We start from the raw sequence: 19786 nt of genomic DNA, 5'->3' as shown, positions 1-19786 counted from the left end.
CAGAGATTGTGCCACTGCACTCCAGCCTGGGCGACAGAGCAAGACTCTGTCTAAAAAAAAAAAAAAATACTGGATAGTTTTGTATTCAGTATTAGAAAAGTTGTCAGATCACTTGCCATAGAAGTCTTTAAGAATTTATATAGTACATTATAATTTAGTAAGTGTTGGCTTTATTTTTCCTGCTATTCTAAATAGTCAATCCAAATTTTATTTCAAAATACACATATGTAAAGCTTAGTCTATTTGACCAATAATTTCATCTATGTATATAAGTATATTTTAAGGTTCTTAAAAGTATGAGTGCTTTTAAAATCAGAATAAAAGGCTTTTTATAATAATTCTAAATTTCATATTTACAACTTGATTGTATTGAAAAGGCTACAAAGCAAGTCTTGAACCCTGCTTGCAAAATACACTGAACACTAAATATAATCTTAGAATATCTAGTAAACAAGTCTGGGTAATAATTGATCATTGGAGAGAGAACATAGCCTTTTACCGAAATTGTGGAACATTGAGTAATTAAAAGCAAGTGCTTGACAAATAAACATGGCATTGTAATTTAGTTTGTATGAATGCTTGCAATTTAATGGGCTGGCTTTCTCCAACTGCTAGTTCCACATTATACAACAAACTGACATTAAATATAAATTTATAATGGAAATGACTATATTTTTCATTTTTGCTAGATAATAACTGAAAGGAAGGTGTTATGCTTTATTATTTGTTTCTGCTCTAGAAGGAAAAAAATAATCAATTACACATGCCTTCCGTGTGTCACTGTAGTTTTATCTTTTATGTGGTATGTTACTTTATGAATCTTGTAAAAAATAAAATGTTATCAGATGACACAGCTAACTTAAACTCCTAAAGACATTCCTGGCTTCATTTGACTTACTCTGGGATTTCTCTAACATCCCACATATCATCATATTCTGCTCCTTCTGGAATCTCTTCTGAATTCCAGATGTCCTCGTTATTTTCCTCACTGGTTTCAGGGATGACTGTGAAGAAAGGGAAGATAAAGCTGAAGCTCATGCTTTTTTCCTTCTCTAAATTGCTCCTGTTCTTCTTCACACTCAGTTTGGGATCATTGAAATAAAACATTATTTGTAATCGCTAGCTTTTTTTTTGATCAAAACAAACTAAATTAGTAACTACTGACTAAATGTTTCTATCAATACAGAACCAATACATTGTAGAATTTTAATAACAACTGTAGAGAATTTGGCAAAAACATAAACAAAAAGAAGAAAATAATCTACAATCCAACTGCCTGGAGATAATCAATGTTAGTATTCTGTTGTGTATCATTCCAGTCTCTCTTTCTCTCTCTCTCCATATACATATGCAAAGAAATATTATACATTTTTGCAGAAACATAAATAGGATTATATTTAAAAATATTTTTATATAAAAGAAAAAATCACAACTACAATCAATCTGATGTGGAGAGAAATGTCTTACCTTGCATTGTTTTTACTATATAAAAACGCTTTGATATCTTTTCCATGCAAGCATGACATAATTCTCAAAATAATAATATCAATTAAAGAAACTGAAAGCAGTGGATACAATGATCATTTTTTAGTCCAGCATTTTCCTTATGCAGAGCTGAGCATGAGGTTGGGTTTCTGCATGTCATCTTTAAATGTTTAAAAATGGATAGGCTCCAGTAGGCATGCAAAAACCCAGCTCACATTTGTTTTAACTATTGTAGCATCCGGTGGAGACCTGCATTAGGTGCAGAGCACTGCTTTGAGTCATTTTAAGCATTCCCAGAAATGCACCCGATTGTTAGGTTTTCAATTCTGGCAATTCTTTTGAAATGATCAGCTTCTATCTAGCACGGGCTTTGTAAAGCCTAACTACAGATTTATATATAACATTTTACATATGAATCATTGCCTTCAGAATTTAAAGATTATTAGACCTACATTATCAGAAATACAGGCAGCACAGAAATACATGAAATGTGAACTAGACTGCCATGGAGCGAATATCTCTTGAGTAAGGCAAATAGCCTCTTGAGTATGTATAGCAATAATAACTGAAATTTTAAAACCATTCTTAGACCTCATTTTAGCCATTATTTTAAACATTTGTCCAGATTAATCTTTTGCAATTAACTAAATTGATGAATGAAATTCACTTCCTCTCACTTCCTATCCTCTGGTTAATGGTGATCATGACCAACAGAATTAGAGCCTTTTATATTTTTAAAGATTTGTAAAATGTTCAACTCTGTAAAAATGTATAGCTCAAAATGCTGGGGAAATGTAAAAATATTATTTAGCCTTATTTGTTGGACTTTTTTTTATAAGTAAACTCAAAGATGTTAATGTATAAGCCTCTTAATGTAAGATAAAATTGTGTAGTTATTTGTTTTATTGTCTTCTCCAAAAGTCTATTAGCTCAATCAGAACAGGGACTTTTTCTGTTTTGATCTTCATTGTAGTATCAGAGATGGTCATACTGCCTGATACAATAGGTTCTCAATAAATATTTATTAAAAAATTCAATGAATGAATTCCATGAAATTGCTAGAATATAGGAAGGTAGAAGGTAAAGAAGCTAAGCATCTTGGTAAATAGACCTTAAAAAATAAAAAATGATCTAACCACACGTGACTTTCTTGGTCTTCTATCTCAGAAAATATGCAAGGAATGTGGATAATTCAAGGCAAATATATTTCCATTATTAGAAAAACTATTTACCTGCAGTGGTAGAGTAAAAACAGCATCTTTATATGTAAATGGATATTCATCATTTCCATGATTATTTTAGTTCATCTTTTTTCTTTTTAAAAATTATTTATTCATTTCTCCATTTTTAATGAACAAATAAAAATTGTATATATTTATGATATACCATATGATGTTCTGAAATATGTATACACAGTGGATGACTAACTCAAGCTGATTAACATATGGATTACCTCACCTACTTATCATTTACTTGTGATGAGAATACTTAAAATCTACTATCTTAGCAATTTCCAAGTATACAATACATTGTTATTTAGTTCATCTTAATAAATACTAGTATTAGTACTTATTACTCTCCCTATAATTTCTCTACCAAGGAAAAGATTATATTGATCTATATTGCTTTGTTAAATAACTTACCTTTGAGCTCTTCTATTTGGGGTGGTCCAATATTCCCAGGACCCATGGCTCCAATAGTAGATAAACCATTTGTCTGAGGGAGGACAAAAAGTTCAATATTCTGTAATTAATACTTGTATAACCTATATGACTAGTGATACTTTAAATTTGATAGGATTTCCATCAAAAAACTCATGGAGCTTTCCACTTTAATTACCCATCATTGTTATAAAACAGAAAGACAGATGTCAAGTACTATTTCGAATATGCTTTCCTTGTTCTTTCAAAAAGTGTTTGGTTTAATAGACTCAAGAGCAGAATTGATCTTTACTCAGGCTAAAACCCTAGTTCCAGCTCAGTGAATCATGTATCCCTGGGGATAGAGGAATGAGCCACATTCATCTCTATGAAGGTTAGAACCAAGTATTAGTATAAAGGCATTGACACTTTTGGGGTTTAGCAGTGTCTGGTTGTAGTCAGATGGAGGACAGAGTATGTGAAAGTTTTATAGAAATAAAAACTAACACTAAGCAGAAGCTAAGTATTCAGACTTCAGATTAATCATTCAAAAGCCCTGATAACTGCTTTTACTTTTTTCCACTATAGGTATGAAACACTTCCCTGTCCCACCGCCTCATGACACTGAACTAGTGGATTTAAACAGCAACCACAAATTAATAGTCTCTAATACATGCTGATGTACTTCAGTCTTCATAACTTCATAAGTTTATTTTTCCATCTTCTGCACAAGCATACACATCCCCAAAGGACTTGCCCTGACTCACCAATACAAGCAATCTTCATTTTTTTCAACTAAGTATAACACATAGCGACACCACCTCATTGGCCCGTCTCAGGGATTCTTTGATATTTCAAGAAAATCCCAATTTCTTACCAATTGTTTTTTGCTGATGACAGACCCTGCAGCTCCAACTCACTCCACTGCTGGCAGTAAAAAAATTCTTATCTCCTTGCCTACTGGCCAACTAGCACCTCTATCTCCCTTTTCTCAGGCCCCTGTCCTCATCTCCTAAGACTTTAGACATGTACAAAAGTTAGAATGTCTTTTTTGGGCAAAGAGAGTAGTGTCTGTTCTTGAAAGCTGATGGAACAGCTCACGTGGGTCTTTATTATGTGAAACTATTCCAAGAGTTATAAATCAGAAATTAATCTATAATCTCTCAACAGTGTCTGAGACAGTAACTATTCCTTTCCAAAAGGTATTTCAAAAGTGCTATGTCTGCGGTTAAGGCATTACAGGCATTTTTATGTGAAAATCCCAAGATAATATTTGGGACATTTTTTTCCCTCTTTTTAATCACTAATGTCATGTAAATGTGTAGTACTTTTCTTAAATTATTAATCATCAGAACACTAATAGTCAGAGTAAAGCATTTCTCAGAACATGAGGGCCTCTTGTTTAGTTGAGTGCTGCCTTCCACAGAAAATTAAAAGCAGTAGAAGTAAAACCTTGGACATTCTTGACAAAAATTGGTATACTCTCCATGGACAGTGATTGGCTCAGAACACATGGGAGTTTCAATTTATTAATTTAATGAAAATAAATGATTAAAAATAAAATTTTCAAGTTAAAAGATGGAATGGGATCATAAAAACATTAAAAACCATCTGGCAATTGTTTTCTATTAGAACATCATTTGAGCCTTTACCATGAATCTACAGCCAATTATCTGAGCAATTTATCACTGCAATTCATGCCACTTTGTAATATGTAAGACAGAACATCCTCGTTATAATGTCTGTGAAGAGCAGTGAACCTTATTTCCCACAGGCCTTAAGATCCCCTCATGGCTTTGAAAAATGACAGACACACTCTCTCCTCAATCTCCCAGATTCTTAACAAGTCGTATAGAAAAGGGATAGTGTAAATGAAGCAATGTGTATGCAACTGTTCTCTTGCTGTTTTCAGAGAGCATATTTTCAAAAACACATCACTCTTGTAATCATCCCACAGTTCCCAAGATTAATACATGTTAAAAAATGAAAAGCAGTTTCTCTCCTGGAAAATGTAATAGTTCATTAGAAACATTAATTATTCTCCCACTGTTCTGATACTGTATGTCCTCTAATGATATCTGTACTGTGGTGTCTGAATGACCAATTATCTCAAAATTGTTTATAACCCAGATATACAGAATCATACATTATTATAGTAATTTTCCTTTATAAACTGTACAACTCAGTAATATTATGTTAGTCTATTCTCATAAGCACTCATCTTTTCTCCTAGAAACACCTCTAGATGCAAATAAACACCTCCAGCCATAAACACCAAATGGAATAGGCTCTGTAACCCGGGTAAATCCTTATATTTGAATCTGTCCCAGTTACAAGTTCCACTTCACTATATTCAAGGTCACTGTTTCTCAAATACTTGATATACTTTTTCTATATGGCATAACCTTACCTTTCCTAGGATGCAGGCTCCAGAAAATTATTATTCTGCTACTCAACTAAGGTAGCAAAAATGAGCTTGCCTTCCCAACTTCATTGATACATTGTTCCTAACTTTTTCTCCTGTATCCTGTTTGTTGTGTATAGCTAATGCTGTCATTAACATCCTGATGTTTCTTTGTTTAGCCTCTACTAAGACTTTTCCCTGACTAAAACTTCCTGGTTCCTGATCCTGGCTCCAAGCTGACTCAGTTCTTCTACAAATGTTATTCCCATTTCACATCTTATTTATTCTGCCCTATTCCACCTAAGCTCTTCCTTAGGGTGGTAGCTCAGTTCAGTGTCAATCTGAGCCACTGAATTTGCTGCCTGTTCATAGCTTGCTTTTTTCTCCACATTGTGGCAAAAATAAATTTTGGGAGGAGTAAATTTATATGTACGTTTGTGAAAGATGATTTATTCATGATAAATTGGTCATATAACAAAACACTTCATTAAAATAATTTTATGCAAATTGACAGATTCTGTTATGATATGGGATTTTTTGCCCCAAATTTTGTTTGCCCTATCATAGGCAGTCTGATAGCCAAGGCTCACTGATAGTTAAGAAATAGGAGAATGGAGAGCAGGGAGTTATATAAAAGTGTTTTAATTGTTCTGGGAATACTGGCAGTAACCTTGGAGTGGTCAAAGGTCAGTTCAATGAACTCTTCTACCCAAAATGAAGCCCATCTTGCTACTGCAAGCCTTGCTGGCATTACCTATCTTGACCCCAAATGCTACTCAACTAATTAGACTCCACAACTTTATTTGTGCATTACTGGGAAGCCAATTTTGGTAGGCTGAAACTAGTTTGCCCTATTATTTGGCTCAAAAACTTTCTGTTCTGCGTTAATGTGTAGACAAATTAAAAAATTAAGGGACTGGTACTTGGTGGTCCAATTAATACTGTATAACTGAAAATATTTGTTTTATAGAAATATTGTCTAGGCTTAAACAATCCTAGCTACCACTCTGCAATGGTTGTCAAGCATTCTTTGGCTATAAATATAAATGACAACATTTTGAAATGTGGCTATTGCTACCACAGTTACAGAACTATTTTCCTATTCAGTGTTCAGGTGGTTTAGAAAAATATAATTATCTTTGCTAGAAATGTACTACAGGTTACATTGTCATGCATAATCAGCCTTGTAGCTTCCTGTGAATGTATCAAATGACACAGCTCTGTTCCCAAAGCTAGGTGGGAACAGGTTATTCAAATACAGTTCCACAACTTCCCATGAACAAAACTAATTCAACTGTTAAGTATATGACCACCTGTCCATAGTCAGAATCATCCTCTTCTTCAGGATTAAGTAGCTTAGAGAGGGCTTCCAGAGCTGTAACTGAAGAAACACTCTCAAAGTCTACATTTTGAGATTCCATATTTTCTGTCTTCATATTTTCAGAATCCATATTTTCAGATTCCATTATCTGAAGAAAAAGATAATCAGAAAGAGGTATTTTACTTTTCTGTTTTATTTAAGACATGAAGATGTTTTATTGTCATATCTCCCTTCTTTCCCTGGATCACTCCATTGGTTCTTATACTTCCTTGGAAATCCTTTTAAACTCCTTCAAATATATGTATTTTGCTAACTCACAGACCTGGAGCACCAAGTAAACTCAAACATTCAGCCTGCTTTACTAAAATGTCATACTCAAGCTAACAAGCACTTATTGAGCACCTAGTATAGTGGTTCTCGGGTTTTAATGTGCTTAATAATCACTTGGGGGAGTTGGTTTAAAATGCAGATTCTTAAGCCCTACCTCTAGAAAAAGTGTATGATACATTATGTATCATCATTTGGGAACATATATTTAGACATGAGCAGTGCTTCAGGGCAGAAAGGTTGAAGTCATGGTTACAGGGAGACCTATTTAGGGTGAAGAAGGACGCTGGCCTATAGAAGGTGGGGTACAGTTCTTGAGGATTGTGCACAAGTTGACTACTAGAGATGAAGGTTCAGAATAGGTCAGAATAGGGCTCAAAGTTCCAGCTGGAAGAGAGAAAACAAACCAGGCACTGCGTCGGTGGCTTTCTCATGTCACCTAGGTACCCACAGTGGAGGTTATGAAGGAATGTTATGGTTCCTTTGGTACATTGGATACTGGATTTAGTAAAACCAGATTAATTCTAAATCCCTACCAGTTATTTGGAAAGGAACTCTGGCCTGGTTCTCATTAGGTGGGAAGTAGGCCAGTGTGAGCAGTGGGAAGCTATATCTGTAGATTTAGTGTCTTTAATAACTGCAGCTGGCACATAGTCAGCAGTTGATTAATACCAAATGAAGCATGACTAAATTCATCTGAATGTTATATTTCAAAATAGTCATTTGGAAGGTTATACACTGATGTAAATTATGCTATCAATGCTCAAAATATTTTGGGATTTTTCTTTTTATTTGGAATTGCCTTCATATGTATCACCAAGAAAATAGGTATCATTATGGTATCATTATGGTATCATTTGGTTTGATTACACATCAGATTTGTCGCCAAGTGATTTCTAGATATATTTAGATATCATGTCTACTTTCAAAATATGAAGATTTTCTTCTTTGAGGATATTCAAAAGAATGTGCTACATGCCTCAAGGTGATTCTAAAACAGAAGTTTCAAAAGCAATTTTAGCAATAACAACAACATTAGAGTAAATAGATTAGTCTCCTAAAGTGACTACTTCGAAGGGGATGGTCCTCCTTGGAATGTGTACACTTGTTTTTGTTAAATTATTCACAATAATTCTTAGTAACACTTTATATATCTGAAGCATATTAGGAGTTAGACTTCTTAAAGTACAATTGGACTTCCAAATTATGCTGGAATAAAATGCCATAGATTTGCACTATAGCTCAATTAAAATAGAAATATAATAATAAAATTACCACTTTAGCCAAAATATTTTTGCCATATCAAATGTAATAATAATCTGTAAACACAAATTAATAAATCATGACAACAAAAATAAATAAATAAATAAATCATGACAAGTTTGTTGATATTGTATTTTGATAAACAAAAGAATCCCAAATATTTTGTGACTAACTAGTTAAATGGTTCAAAGTATCAAAAGAGAAAAACAGTTTGTGAATTTTTAGAAAAAAACATTCAAAATTCAATGGAAAGGAAGATTCTACTAGCTTTTTAAGAAGTCTAACATATTAAGAATAACTTATTCAACTTTATTAAAAAACATTTATTAAAATTCATTTGACACAAGTGGATCACAGCTGAAAAACTAAAACAGGAGGACTTTTTAGGAACTACAAAGAACTATTTGTAGGGAATTATCTTCACTACAATGAACTATGCAGTGTTAGTTTATAGCTCTATCTTTTATTTCTAAATGTGATATACATTTAAGTTCATCCTGAGTCTGGCAATCAAGGTCCTTCAGGATATAGTCCCAACGTAATTTTCTGTCCTTCCCTTCTATTATTCTCCTACATATTCTGTTAAAAACTAAACTGCTTATTAAACATACTCTATAATTTCCTGCCTTTGTACCTTGGAGTGCATTCTTCCTTTTGCCCTGACTTATTGGATAGTACAGTGTAGCGATTTTTAAAAAGAAGATTCTGGCCGGGTATGGTGGCTGACTGACGTCTGTAATACAAACACTTTGAGAGGCCAAGGTGAGCTCACGGGTCACGTGAGCTCAGGAGTTCGAGATCAGCCTGAGCAACATAGCGAAACCCCGACTCTACAAAAAATACAAAAATTAGACGGGCGCGGTGGCGTGCCCCTGTGGTCCCATCTACTCAGGGGCCCGAGGCAGGATGATTGCTTGAGTCCCAGAGATGGAAGTTGCAGTGAGCCCAGATCGGGCCACTGCACTCCAGCCTGGGAGACAGAGTGAGATCCTGTTTCAAAAATAAATAAATAAATAAAATAATAACAATAAAAAATGAAAAAGAAGATTCTGGAGCCACACTGCCTAAAATGTTTGAATCTGGCACTGTCACTTAAATAGGCCAAGAATAAACTTAAAGTAAGGAAAATTTAAGAGTTTCAGTAAAAACAAAATATATTACTGTCTTTTATTTGAGATTTGTATTTAGAAAATAAATTTTTTAGGCCCTTTGTTTTTCTTTCTCTCCTTCTCTTTTGCTAGGCCAATGCTAATGGCAACATTTTCCAGACAGAGCCTTTGATTTTCCCACATTAACCTGAGTACTTGGGGTCTTCATAAATAGAGGCATGATTGCACCATCTACTAGCCACAATGAGCTAAAGCAACTGACAGTCCAGAACCAGCTCATTACCATAACACTGGAGCCAGTCAGGGGCTGAAAAAGTTCAACCAGGTTGGCTCCAGACCCACAGCACTTAAGCAACATCAGTAACCTTGAGTTAAAGTCAGACTGGTTCTAAGGCTGGGATCATGCTTTCTATTTTATTTGTCTCCTCCACAGTATCAATAACGATGGCTTTTGACATCAGTTAATTGTAGAAAAGTCTAGGTTAAATTAGTGAAAACTCTGAATTACAGACTATTCAAATAGATAATAGATTTTATTAATTCAAGTATATATGGTAAATAAAATCAGGGTGATAAAGAACCACCAAGCAGGGCTGGGCGCAGTGGCTCACGTCTGTAATCCCAGCACTTTGGGAGGCTAAGGTGGGTGGATCACCTGAGGTCAGAAGTTCAAGATCAGCCTGGCCAATATGGCGATACCCCGACTCTACTAAAAAACACAAAAATTAGCCGGGCATGATGGCGGGCGCCTGTAATCCCAGCTACCTGGGAGGCTGAGGCTGGAGAATCACTTAACCTGGGAGGTGGCCGTTGCAGTGAGCCGAGATCATGCCACTGCACTCCAGCCTGGGTGACAGAGAGAAACTCCATTCCCCGCCCCCCCAAAAAAGTCACCAAGCAATATCCTTTTGGAACTTGTTTAAGTAAATAGATATATCCCTATGTAAAATACTGACTTTAACACAATGATTTGCAAGTACTCAAAATCTATTTATTCTCTAAATAAATTTGGCATTTCTTCTGCAACTTTATTTTTATTTATTTATTTTTTTAAATCAGCTTTCCTAGATTGAAGCAACTTTATTTATATAGTGCCTTATTTAGCAATTCCTCCATTAAAATTCTTCTGAGAACACAACAGTGATATCATCTCTGCCTATGTCTGAATTAAATTATAATATACTGACTAATTGCTTTCTGCTTTGCATTTTTTGATAACTATACTCATCAATGATTTCCCACCTATTAAAAATAATTCAGTTTGAATTTATCTTTACAATACTAAGAATGGTTTCTTTTTCAGGTCTCTAACTTTCGCTACCATCAAATGTACTAACTCATAAGTAACTATGGGAACTTAACAGTTTTTGTTTCAAATTTAAAATATATTTAAGGAAGATGCTTTTTGAAAGTACCTAGAATCTTTCATAAAAAAAGAAGTCAAGAAATTAAATAGTTATTGATTACTAAATCAAAAAAAGTGTCTTTAGGCTGGGCGCAGTGGTGCATGCCTGTAAACCCAGCACTTTGGGAGGCCGAGGCCGGCGGATCACTTGAGGTCAGGAGTTTGAGACCAGCTTGCCAACATGGTGAAACCCCGTCTCTACTACAAATACAAAAATTAGCCAGGCATAGTGGCACGCGCCTGTAATCCCATCTCCTCGGGTGGTTGAGGCACAAGAATCGCTTGAACCCGGGAGATGGAAGTTGCAGTGAGCCGAGATCGCACCACTGCATTCCAGCCTGGGCGACAGAGCGAGACTCCGTCTCAAAAAAAAAAAAAAAAATTGCGTCTTTTGATTTAATATTTCCTCTGTTTTAGTCATTTATTCATAAGGAGTCTGTACCATCCCAATCCTTTTTGAAAATGGAGGGGTTTTTTTGTTTTTTTGTTTTTGAGACAGGGTCTTGCTGTAGCCCAGGCTGGAGTGCAGTGGCGCGATCTCGGCTCACTGCAGCCTCGACCTCCCTGGCTCAAGTAATCTTCCCACCTCAGCCTCCCAAGTAGCTGGGACTACAGGCTGCGCCACTGCACCCGGCTAATTTTTGTGTTATTTGTAGAGACGGGGTTTCGCCAGCTAATTTTTGTTATTACTTGTAGAGACGGGGCTTCACCGTGTAGCCCAGATAGGTCTCGAACTCCTGAGCTCAAGTGATCCCTCGCTTAGGACTCTCAAAGTGCTGAGATGACAGAAAAATTAGTTTTAATATGGAGAGGCAAATCCTTGGTATCTGTAGAACCCATCCTGAATTATCGAATGCTCTATAGTACATTTCAGACAAACAATACGCTTAATATTTTTTTCTCTTCGTTTATCTATCTCAAGTCTCATACTCCACCTCTATCTAAAAAGAAGTTGGAGGGACTCTTTTTAGATACAGGTGGAGTATGAGAACTCTTTTGTTTTTGAGACCACATCTCACTCTGTCGCCCAGGCTAGAGTGCAGTGGCGCCATCACGGCTCGCTGCAGCCTCGATCTCCAGGGCTCAGGTGATTCTCCCACCTCAGCATCCAGACAGGCAGGCGCCAACACACCCGGCTAATTTTTGTATTTTTAGTGGAGACCAGGTTTCGCCATATTGCCCAGGCTGGTCTCGAACTCCTGACCTCAAGTGATCTGCCCGCCTCGGCCTCCCAAAGTGCTGGGATTACAGGCGGGAGCCACCGCGCTCGGCCTGGCAAATTTTCTTGCTGTGCTTTAAATTTTCTCCCCAGTCCTATTTTTTTCCTTTCTTCAGGAAATATGGTCTCTGTTCTGAATCCGTATCACAAGAAGCTCTTAAGGAGTAATGACTCCTCCCTCTTTGGTCAAACTAGGTTCTCTCCCTTCACTCAGATTTAATTTTTTTGGTCACACTTCGCCACCGTTTGACAGTTACAGTCAAACGACATGTAATACTTACTCTCCCAATCAGCCCTTGGCGAGTAGCAGGTCTTGTAGGTACAAGTAGTCCCTGCACAGTACACTCGGGCCCACCAAGTGAAGGTCTGATTACTTCTCACTCCTCAGCTTATCTAACCAAGCAACACTGGAACCCTCAGACCACAGCGTTCAAGTTGTCGCACAAAGGACATTATTCACATAGTAAGTACTGGGGCCATTTTTTTTTCAGTCTGAAGTGTGATATCCCCCAAAACATTTCCTAACCAAGGCATGCTAGGCCAGGATAAATCGTGCCTGCACATATAAAACAGAAGGGTACAGTGGCTGCTCCAGTTTGGAGCACCCAGGTCCTCCTATAAGAAAATATGGTTTACATTCCCAAATTAGTCATTATTAATGGGAAGGGAGAACCAATAAGTGCATGTGAGAGTTGAGAGAAGACCAGTTGGGAAACTTTCAGATGTTTACTTTTGCCTTCTGACAGTCGATCAGCATCCATCTTTCACTCACATCCTGTAAAACCGAGTTTTGTTAAAGCAGCGTCCTGTTTCTAGAGTCTAGGATAGCGGGATTTAGTGAAGAGTCTAGGATAGCGGGATTTAGGGAACGGGTCTTCTCCACCTCGCCCAACTTGTGGCTTTTTGGGGTATCTCGCAGAGTTATAAATATCTAGAGTTCTCCCTAGTTTTTCTGATAGCCACAGCATCTGAGGACCCTGTCTTTCCCCCTCTTGAGGTTCGAGTTTCCTCACCTTGGTCAGTTTTCCGGTCTCTGCCTAGGCTCCGAAAATAGACTGTGCAGAGCGTGGCGTCTCTCCGTTGCTAGGGTAACAACTTTGTTTTGTTCCCGCCCCCCACCTGCCAACCTCCGGGTTCCCGCTTGACTTTTCTGGCCAATCATAGAAGAGTCTCATCTGAGACTGCACTGGAATCGACCAATCCGAGCGCGTCCAGGTCAGGGTCACTGGTCGCCCTTTCTAGTTAACCAGGTCGACCCCTTTTAAGCCTCAGTCTCGGTTAGCTTCACTTCAGCGGGAACCTGCCCACTGAGGAGGCCGATTCTTTCCGGCTCGAGCAGGTCCGGACCCGCCCCTCTGGCGTCTAGCAGTCTCGGAGGCCTGCCCGTATAGTTCAGGGCCAGACAGCGAGCGGCGGCGACTTGCCAGTAAGGTAAGTTTGTGGGGTTTTCGTTTGTCCCGTTCGTCAGCAGGCTTCGCTCTCTTTTACGCTTTTCCCGCGCGTGAATTCCCGATCTGAGGACTCGATCTCCAGCCGATCTGGAGAGACGGGGGCAGAAGGGTAGGGTCAGTGGGCCGGGGGTAGAGAAGGTTTTGCTACAGTCCTCCACGCCCCCAGCCTTTCACGTCTCCCCCACGCGACAGAAACACGTGTTGTGCTTCTGTCTTGGCTTGTCGGGGGCGATAGTGTGTTTGTATGTGTGCAGGTGGGATCGCGCTTTTTATTCTCCTCTGTAGGCAAGGCTTCCGGGCCCCAAGTCCCCGGGGGAGCACCTGGTCAACTGCCACCCGGTTCCTGTGGGGCACTGGCTTGAGCTACGTGTCGTTCCCACTCTAAGGAACATCGCGACTCCGGGAGCTCTGCTTTTACTGCCTCGGAGTGGAGAAAAGCAGGCGCGCCGCTCCCTTGCCACTGCTAGGGAATCTGGTTGTCTTAAGTTCACTTAGAGATAGAGTTGTTACCCTAGTTTCCCATAAATTCCGTGGCTTGGTTTTAAACAAAGGGGCGGCGGGGGAATGGCGTAATAAATATTTGGAGTATTCAGGACTGATTAGCCATGATCAATAGTAGGACCCCACGGAAGGTTTTAATGAATGGTTACTTTTGGTTATTCAGGTATTGGAATTTGATTATGAATGAACTAAACTGCTTCCCTTCTTTCTATATACCATGCATTTCTTAACGACCATCCCATCTGGCATAAGAGATAGTGAAGTTTGATTAATTTGTCCCTTCTACTCGTTATTATCTACAGTAAACAAAAAATGGGGGTAGAATAAGGTTATTGGCTAAAGTAACGTTATTGGCCTTTTGGCCAAATTACCAATACCTTAATTCCGCTTATTACTGTGAATGATCAGAGTTTAGCTGTCTTGCATTTTGCTAATTCACTAGATACTTGTGGAGCTTAAATTATAGATATTATGCCATCTCCTTCTTCTTGCTTTTTTGTTTTTATTCTGCCTCATTGTGCATTATTCTAAGTCTGTAATGCTCAGCCGGTGTTTTTCAGACCTTTTGACTGTGACCGACAGTAAGAAATAAATTTTATATTGTGACCTAGTACACATGTAGACAATATATAACCGACAACTGTTTTTACAGAAACAACACTTAACACTTACTACTTGCAATATACTCTGATCATTTCCATTACATTTAAAAAAATGTACACCACAACACCCTAATGGTTTGTCCCTAGACCTTTAGTTTTCAAACTTGTGTGTGCACTTTATTTAAAATTTATTTAAATAAAGAATTTATTTAAAATTTATTTAAATAAAGAATTTATTTAAAATTTATTTAAATAAAGAATTTATTTAAAATTTATTTAAATAAAGAATTTATTTAAAATTTATTTAAATAAAGAATTTATTTAAAATTTATTTAAATAAAGAATTTATTTAAAATTTATTTAAATAAAGAATTTATTTAAAATTTATTTAAATAAAGAATTTATTTAAAATTTATTTAAATAAAGAATTTATTTAAAATTTATTTAAATAAAGAATTTATTTAAAATTTATTTAAATAAAGAATTTATTTAAAATTTATTTAAATAAAGAATTTATTTAAAATTTATTTAAATAAAGAATTTATTTAAAATTTATTTAAATAAAGAATTTATTTAAAATTTATTTAAATAAAGAATTTATTTAAAATTTATTTAAATAAAGAATTTATTTAAAATTTAAATAAAGAATTTATTTAAAATTTAAATAAAGAATTTATTTAAAATTTATTTAAATAAAGAATTTATTTAAAATTTATTTAAATAAAGAATTTATTTAAAATTTATTTAAATAAAGAATTTATTTAAAATTTATTTAAATAAAGAATTTATTTAAAATTTATTTAAAGAATTTATTTAAAATTTATTTAAAGAATTTATTTAAAATTTATTTAAAGAATTTATTTAAAATTTATTTAAAGAATTTATTTAAAATTTATTTAAAGAATTTATTTAAAATTTATTTAAAGAATTTATTTATAATTTATTTAAAGAATTTATTTATAATTTATTTAAATAAATTATTTATTTATTTAAAATGCAGATTGCCCTGGCTCCCTCCAGAAATTGGTTCTGTGGTCTAGTGGGACCCAGGAAGATATACAATATAGCATATATGAAATACTTGGTACAGTGTCAAGTGCACAGGTGTTCAGTGAATATTAGTTTTCTTTTTGGGGAACAAATGTTATTTATCTTTAGGGATATAATCAACTCTTCAAGGTTTCATCTGTTCCTGGCAAGGTGGCGTCCAATACTAAGAACTGTTTTCCCCAGGTAGAGGAAGTAGCGGGGTGGGGGATGGGTCCAGGATCTGAGATTAATCTTTAAGCAGTTGGCTTCCCTGAACAATGTCGGAAATACAGAAGCTTAGAGGTTGAGGAACATAAGGATTAGAGAGGTTCTGTGACTTTCCCAGGATTGTGCTGTCAGTAAGTGGATCTCCGAGACTAGAAGTCACTTGCTTTAGTCTAATATTCTTGTCCATTCTGCCTTAATAGCAGCCGCAATCTGGAGGCAGTAGTTGAAGCAGAAAGAGAGCTTCCCTAACTTGCCTATCCCAAAGGAGAGACAACTGAATTTGACTCCTAGTTCGGTTTTAAAGTAATGAAACTTCTAACCTGCACATTGTGCACATGTACCCTAAAACTTAAAGTATAATAATAAAAAAAAAGAATAATGGTGAAATAAAGGTTTTTTTAAAGGGAAAAAAATAATGAAACCTGAGAGATCTAAAATATTTTTTAAAATACACCCAAAGGTTTCTGTGGATTTATAGCTATGAAAAATGGATATAGTTTAGCTAATTCTTTTATATAGAGTATTTTAAAACACTGGTTAAATAATTTATTAATGCAACATTTAAAGAAATTAAAGATGAAAAATCTCACTCAATTCTGCTATCATAATATAACTGATAATTCTGTTCCCCTCCTATCTTTATCCACATGTACTCATGTTTTTACATGATTGTGATCCTTTTTCATATACTTTTTTGTTATTTTTATTTAATACTGTTTTGGAAATTTTTTTCTATGTTGTGATGATCTTTATATTTTGCATTATTAACAGCAACCTAATATTTCATAGAGTGAGTTGGCTGTAATTTACTTAGCCTAACTAACCAACAACAGAAAATAAGATACTATATGTCCTTTGAAAAGGGAGATGTAGCCAGGTGCGGTGGCTCACACCTGTAATCCCAGCACTTTGGGAGGCTGAGGCGGAAGAATCACTTGAATCCAGGAGTTCAAGACCAGCCTGGGTAACACAGTGAACCCCCATCTCCATAAAAAATATTAAAAAATTAGTCAGGCTTGGTAGCATGTGCCTGTGGTCCCAGCTACTCAGGAGGCTGAGGTGAGAGGATCGCTTGAGCATGGGAGGTTGGGGCTGCAGTGAGCTGCGATTACGCCACTGCACTCCAGCCTGGGCGACAGAACAAGACTGTGTCTCAAAAAAAAAAAAAAAAAAGTAAAGGGAGATGTGCTAATATAGTTATTCCATGATGTCTTGGGTTATTTAAAATCATTTCTATAACTTGTGTCTTACATAACAGTGAGCTCAATAGGAAGCCTAACAGGAAGGCCAGATCTAGATCTGGACCTGAGCTGGGAGTTTTTGCCCTTCTTGGATGTATGAATTTGACAATCAAGATTTCTATGTGCTAGAGCAGGCAGTGATCAATCCTGGTGTCCTTTATACATATGAGTTAGGTTGAATGTACTTTTTTTTTTTTTTTTGAGACGGTCTGCTCTGTCGGCCCAGCTGGAGTGCAGTGGTATGATCACAGCTCACTGCAGCCTCGACCTCTGGGGCTACAAGTAGCTGGGACTGTAGGCACATGCTACCATACCTGGCTAATTTTTTTTTTTTTCTTTTTTGGTAGGGACTGGGTTTCACCACGTTCCCCATGCTGGTCTCAAACTCCTGGGCTCAAGCAATCCACTTGCCTCAGCCTCCTAAAGTGCTGGGATTGCAGGTGTGAGCCACTGGGCCCAGCCATGAATGTTCTTTTTTTTTTTTTTTTTAAGACAGTCAAGTGAAGCAACGGGAGTGGAGAAGGAACAAAGAATTCTGTAACTGGTTGTGATTAATTAGTTGTATTAATAAATACCACTGTACTCAGACCAGCCTGAATTTATTTTTTTACTAAGTATAGACATTTTTAAAATGATTTACTTTAAAAAATATATGAATCACAGCAGCTTCACATAGGTTCAAGTGCCATAGTAACACTCACACTGTTACTTTATGAATATTTTTTTCGAAGATTATATGAGTGTGTATTAATTTATAATTTAAACAATTTTTATAAAGGAGCCAATTAAGTTGGCTGGGAGAATAAAGGCTACAATTAGTCTATATTAGCACATCTCCATTTTCAAAGCACACATATTGTCTTATTTTCTGTCATTCTAAAACATTACTTCTTTAAAATTAAGAAATATTTCAAACAGAAAAATAGACTTATGAACCATCATCCATGTATCTACCAAAGATTTAACAATTGTTATAATTTTGCCACATTTTCTTTAAGGTGTTGATCTTTTTAAAGAACTAAAACATTACAGCTATCTCCTTATACCCCTTCCCAATCTCATTTCCTTCCCATCCCAGAGATACTTTTCCAAAGTTGGTATATATTTTTCCAATCTGTATTTATAAGTGCCCTGACATGTGGCCATAAATGATTTGTAATATATTATTTTGTGTGTCTTTAAGATTTATATAAATGGTATAATTTATTCTTCTGCAGTTTTTTTTTCTTTTTTGAGATAGGGTCTCACTCTGCTGCCCAGGCTGGAGTGCAGCCACGTGATCTTGGCTCATTGCAACCTCCACCTCTTGGGCCCAAGTGATCCTCCCACCTCAGCCTCTGGAGTAGGTGGGACCACAGGTCTACAGGTGCGCACCACCATGCTTGGCTAATTTTTAATTTTTTTTTGTAGAGACAAGGTCTCACTATGTTGCTCAGGCCGTTCTTGAACTCCTGGGGTCAAGTGATCCTCCTGCCTCAGCCTCCCAAAGTGCTGATATTACAGGTGTGAGCCACTGTGCTTGGCCCTGCAGCATTTTTTTTTTTTTTGGTCAGCAGTATTTTTGAGATTTTAAAATGCAAATAAAGTTATTTTTTATTGCTATATAGTATTCCAATATATGACTAAATCACTTTAAAAAAAATCTCCATTCCGTTATTGCTGTTGGACATTTAGGTTGTTGTAAATATAGAGATAAGATTCATATAAATCATGCAAATATTGTTATGATTCCACTTGCATGAGGTACCTAGAATAGAGTAATTCATAGAGACAGAAAGTAAAGTAGAGGTTACCAGGGGCTGGAGGAGGGAGGAAAAGGGAGTTAGTGTTCAGTGAGTACAGAGTTTCTGTTCAGGATGATGAAAAAGTTTTGTCAACAGATAGTTGTGACAGTTGAATAACATCATGAGTGTACCTAATACTACCAAAATTGTACACTTTAAAATGGGTAAAATGGCAAATATTATATGTATTTTACCACAATTAAAAAACTAAAAATTAGAAACATAAGAATTATGCTTATTTTTTCAGAAGCATATGTTTAATTGCTTTATTTTCTGTGGAGTGAGGCCATGAAAAAAGTGAACATTCCTATTAAAAAATAAACTTTAAGTTATATTAGCCAGATCTGTTTTTCCTTGTAAATAACAGTTTTTGAGATCTTTATATGACAACTTTTCTTACTTGCATGTTTGTAAAAGGTTTTTATGATTATCATTCTTCAGAATTCTCCAGTTTTTTGTTTTTTGAGGGTTTTTTTGCTCTACTTTTCCAGAGTTTTGGGAAAGATTCTTATAAATATGGGCGTACCTTTGAGGCTGTCTTTTGCATTTGACTGCTAATCACCAGTTAGTTCTTTCAAGTATTTTACTCTCTCTCCTCTCCTCACCTACCCTCCCCTATTCCCTGCCCTCTCTTGCATCCCTCCATCCCCTTTCCAAGCAGCCATACCTCTTCCTAGGTCTTCATGCCCACACATACACTCTGCCATCCCTTGGGTCCTTCTCAGCTCCTCCAAGATTCTCTCTCTCTCTCTCTTTTTTTTTTTTTTTTTGAGACGG

The 19786-nt window shown here is 36.2% G+C and overlaps 2 protein-coding genes across 5 annotated transcripts in view; one reads left to right on the top strand and one right to left on the bottom strand.

Annotated features, from left to right (window-relative positions):
* Positions 1-13439, bottom strand: part of DNAAF6 (dynein axonemal assembly factor 6) — a 37810-nt gene extending 24371 nt beyond the window's left edge. Inside the window, exons 1-4 of the mRNA XM_003819675.4 lie at positions 13187-13439; positions 6843-6998; positions 3129-3201; positions 899-1004 (exon numbers count right to left, since the gene is read on the bottom strand). Coding sequence (XP_003819723.1) covers positions 899-1004; positions 3129-3201; positions 6843-6995 — 332 coding nt within the window. The 5' untranslated portion in view covers positions 6996-6998; positions 13187-13439. The remainder of the gene's footprint in view (positions 1-898; positions 1005-3128; positions 3202-6842; positions 6999-13186) is intronic.
* Positions 1-19786, top strand: part of NUP62CL (nucleoporin 62 C-terminal like) — a 116428-nt gene that overhangs the window by 25231 nt on the left and 71411 nt on the right. Inside the window, exon 1 of one of the 4 annotated variants that reach the window (XM_055106864.1) lies at positions 13465-13604. The exons of 2 other annotated variants lie outside the window; for them this stretch is intronic. The gene's annotated coding sequence lies outside the window, so the exon portion shown is untranslated. Of the gene's footprint in view, positions 1-13464; positions 13605-19786 lie in introns of those variants that run through there. One more of the 4 variants, XM_014343526.4, reaches the window with a different exon arrangement.

Source organism: Pan paniscus, chromosome X, assembly GCF_029289425.2.
Source record: "Pan paniscus chromosome X, NHGRI_mPanPan1-v2.0_pri, whole genome shotgun sequence".
Lineage (NCBI taxonomy): Eukaryota > Metazoa > Chordata > Mammalia > Primates > Hominidae > Pan > Pan paniscus.
This window is presented reverse-complemented; position numbering and strand designations above follow the sequence as displayed.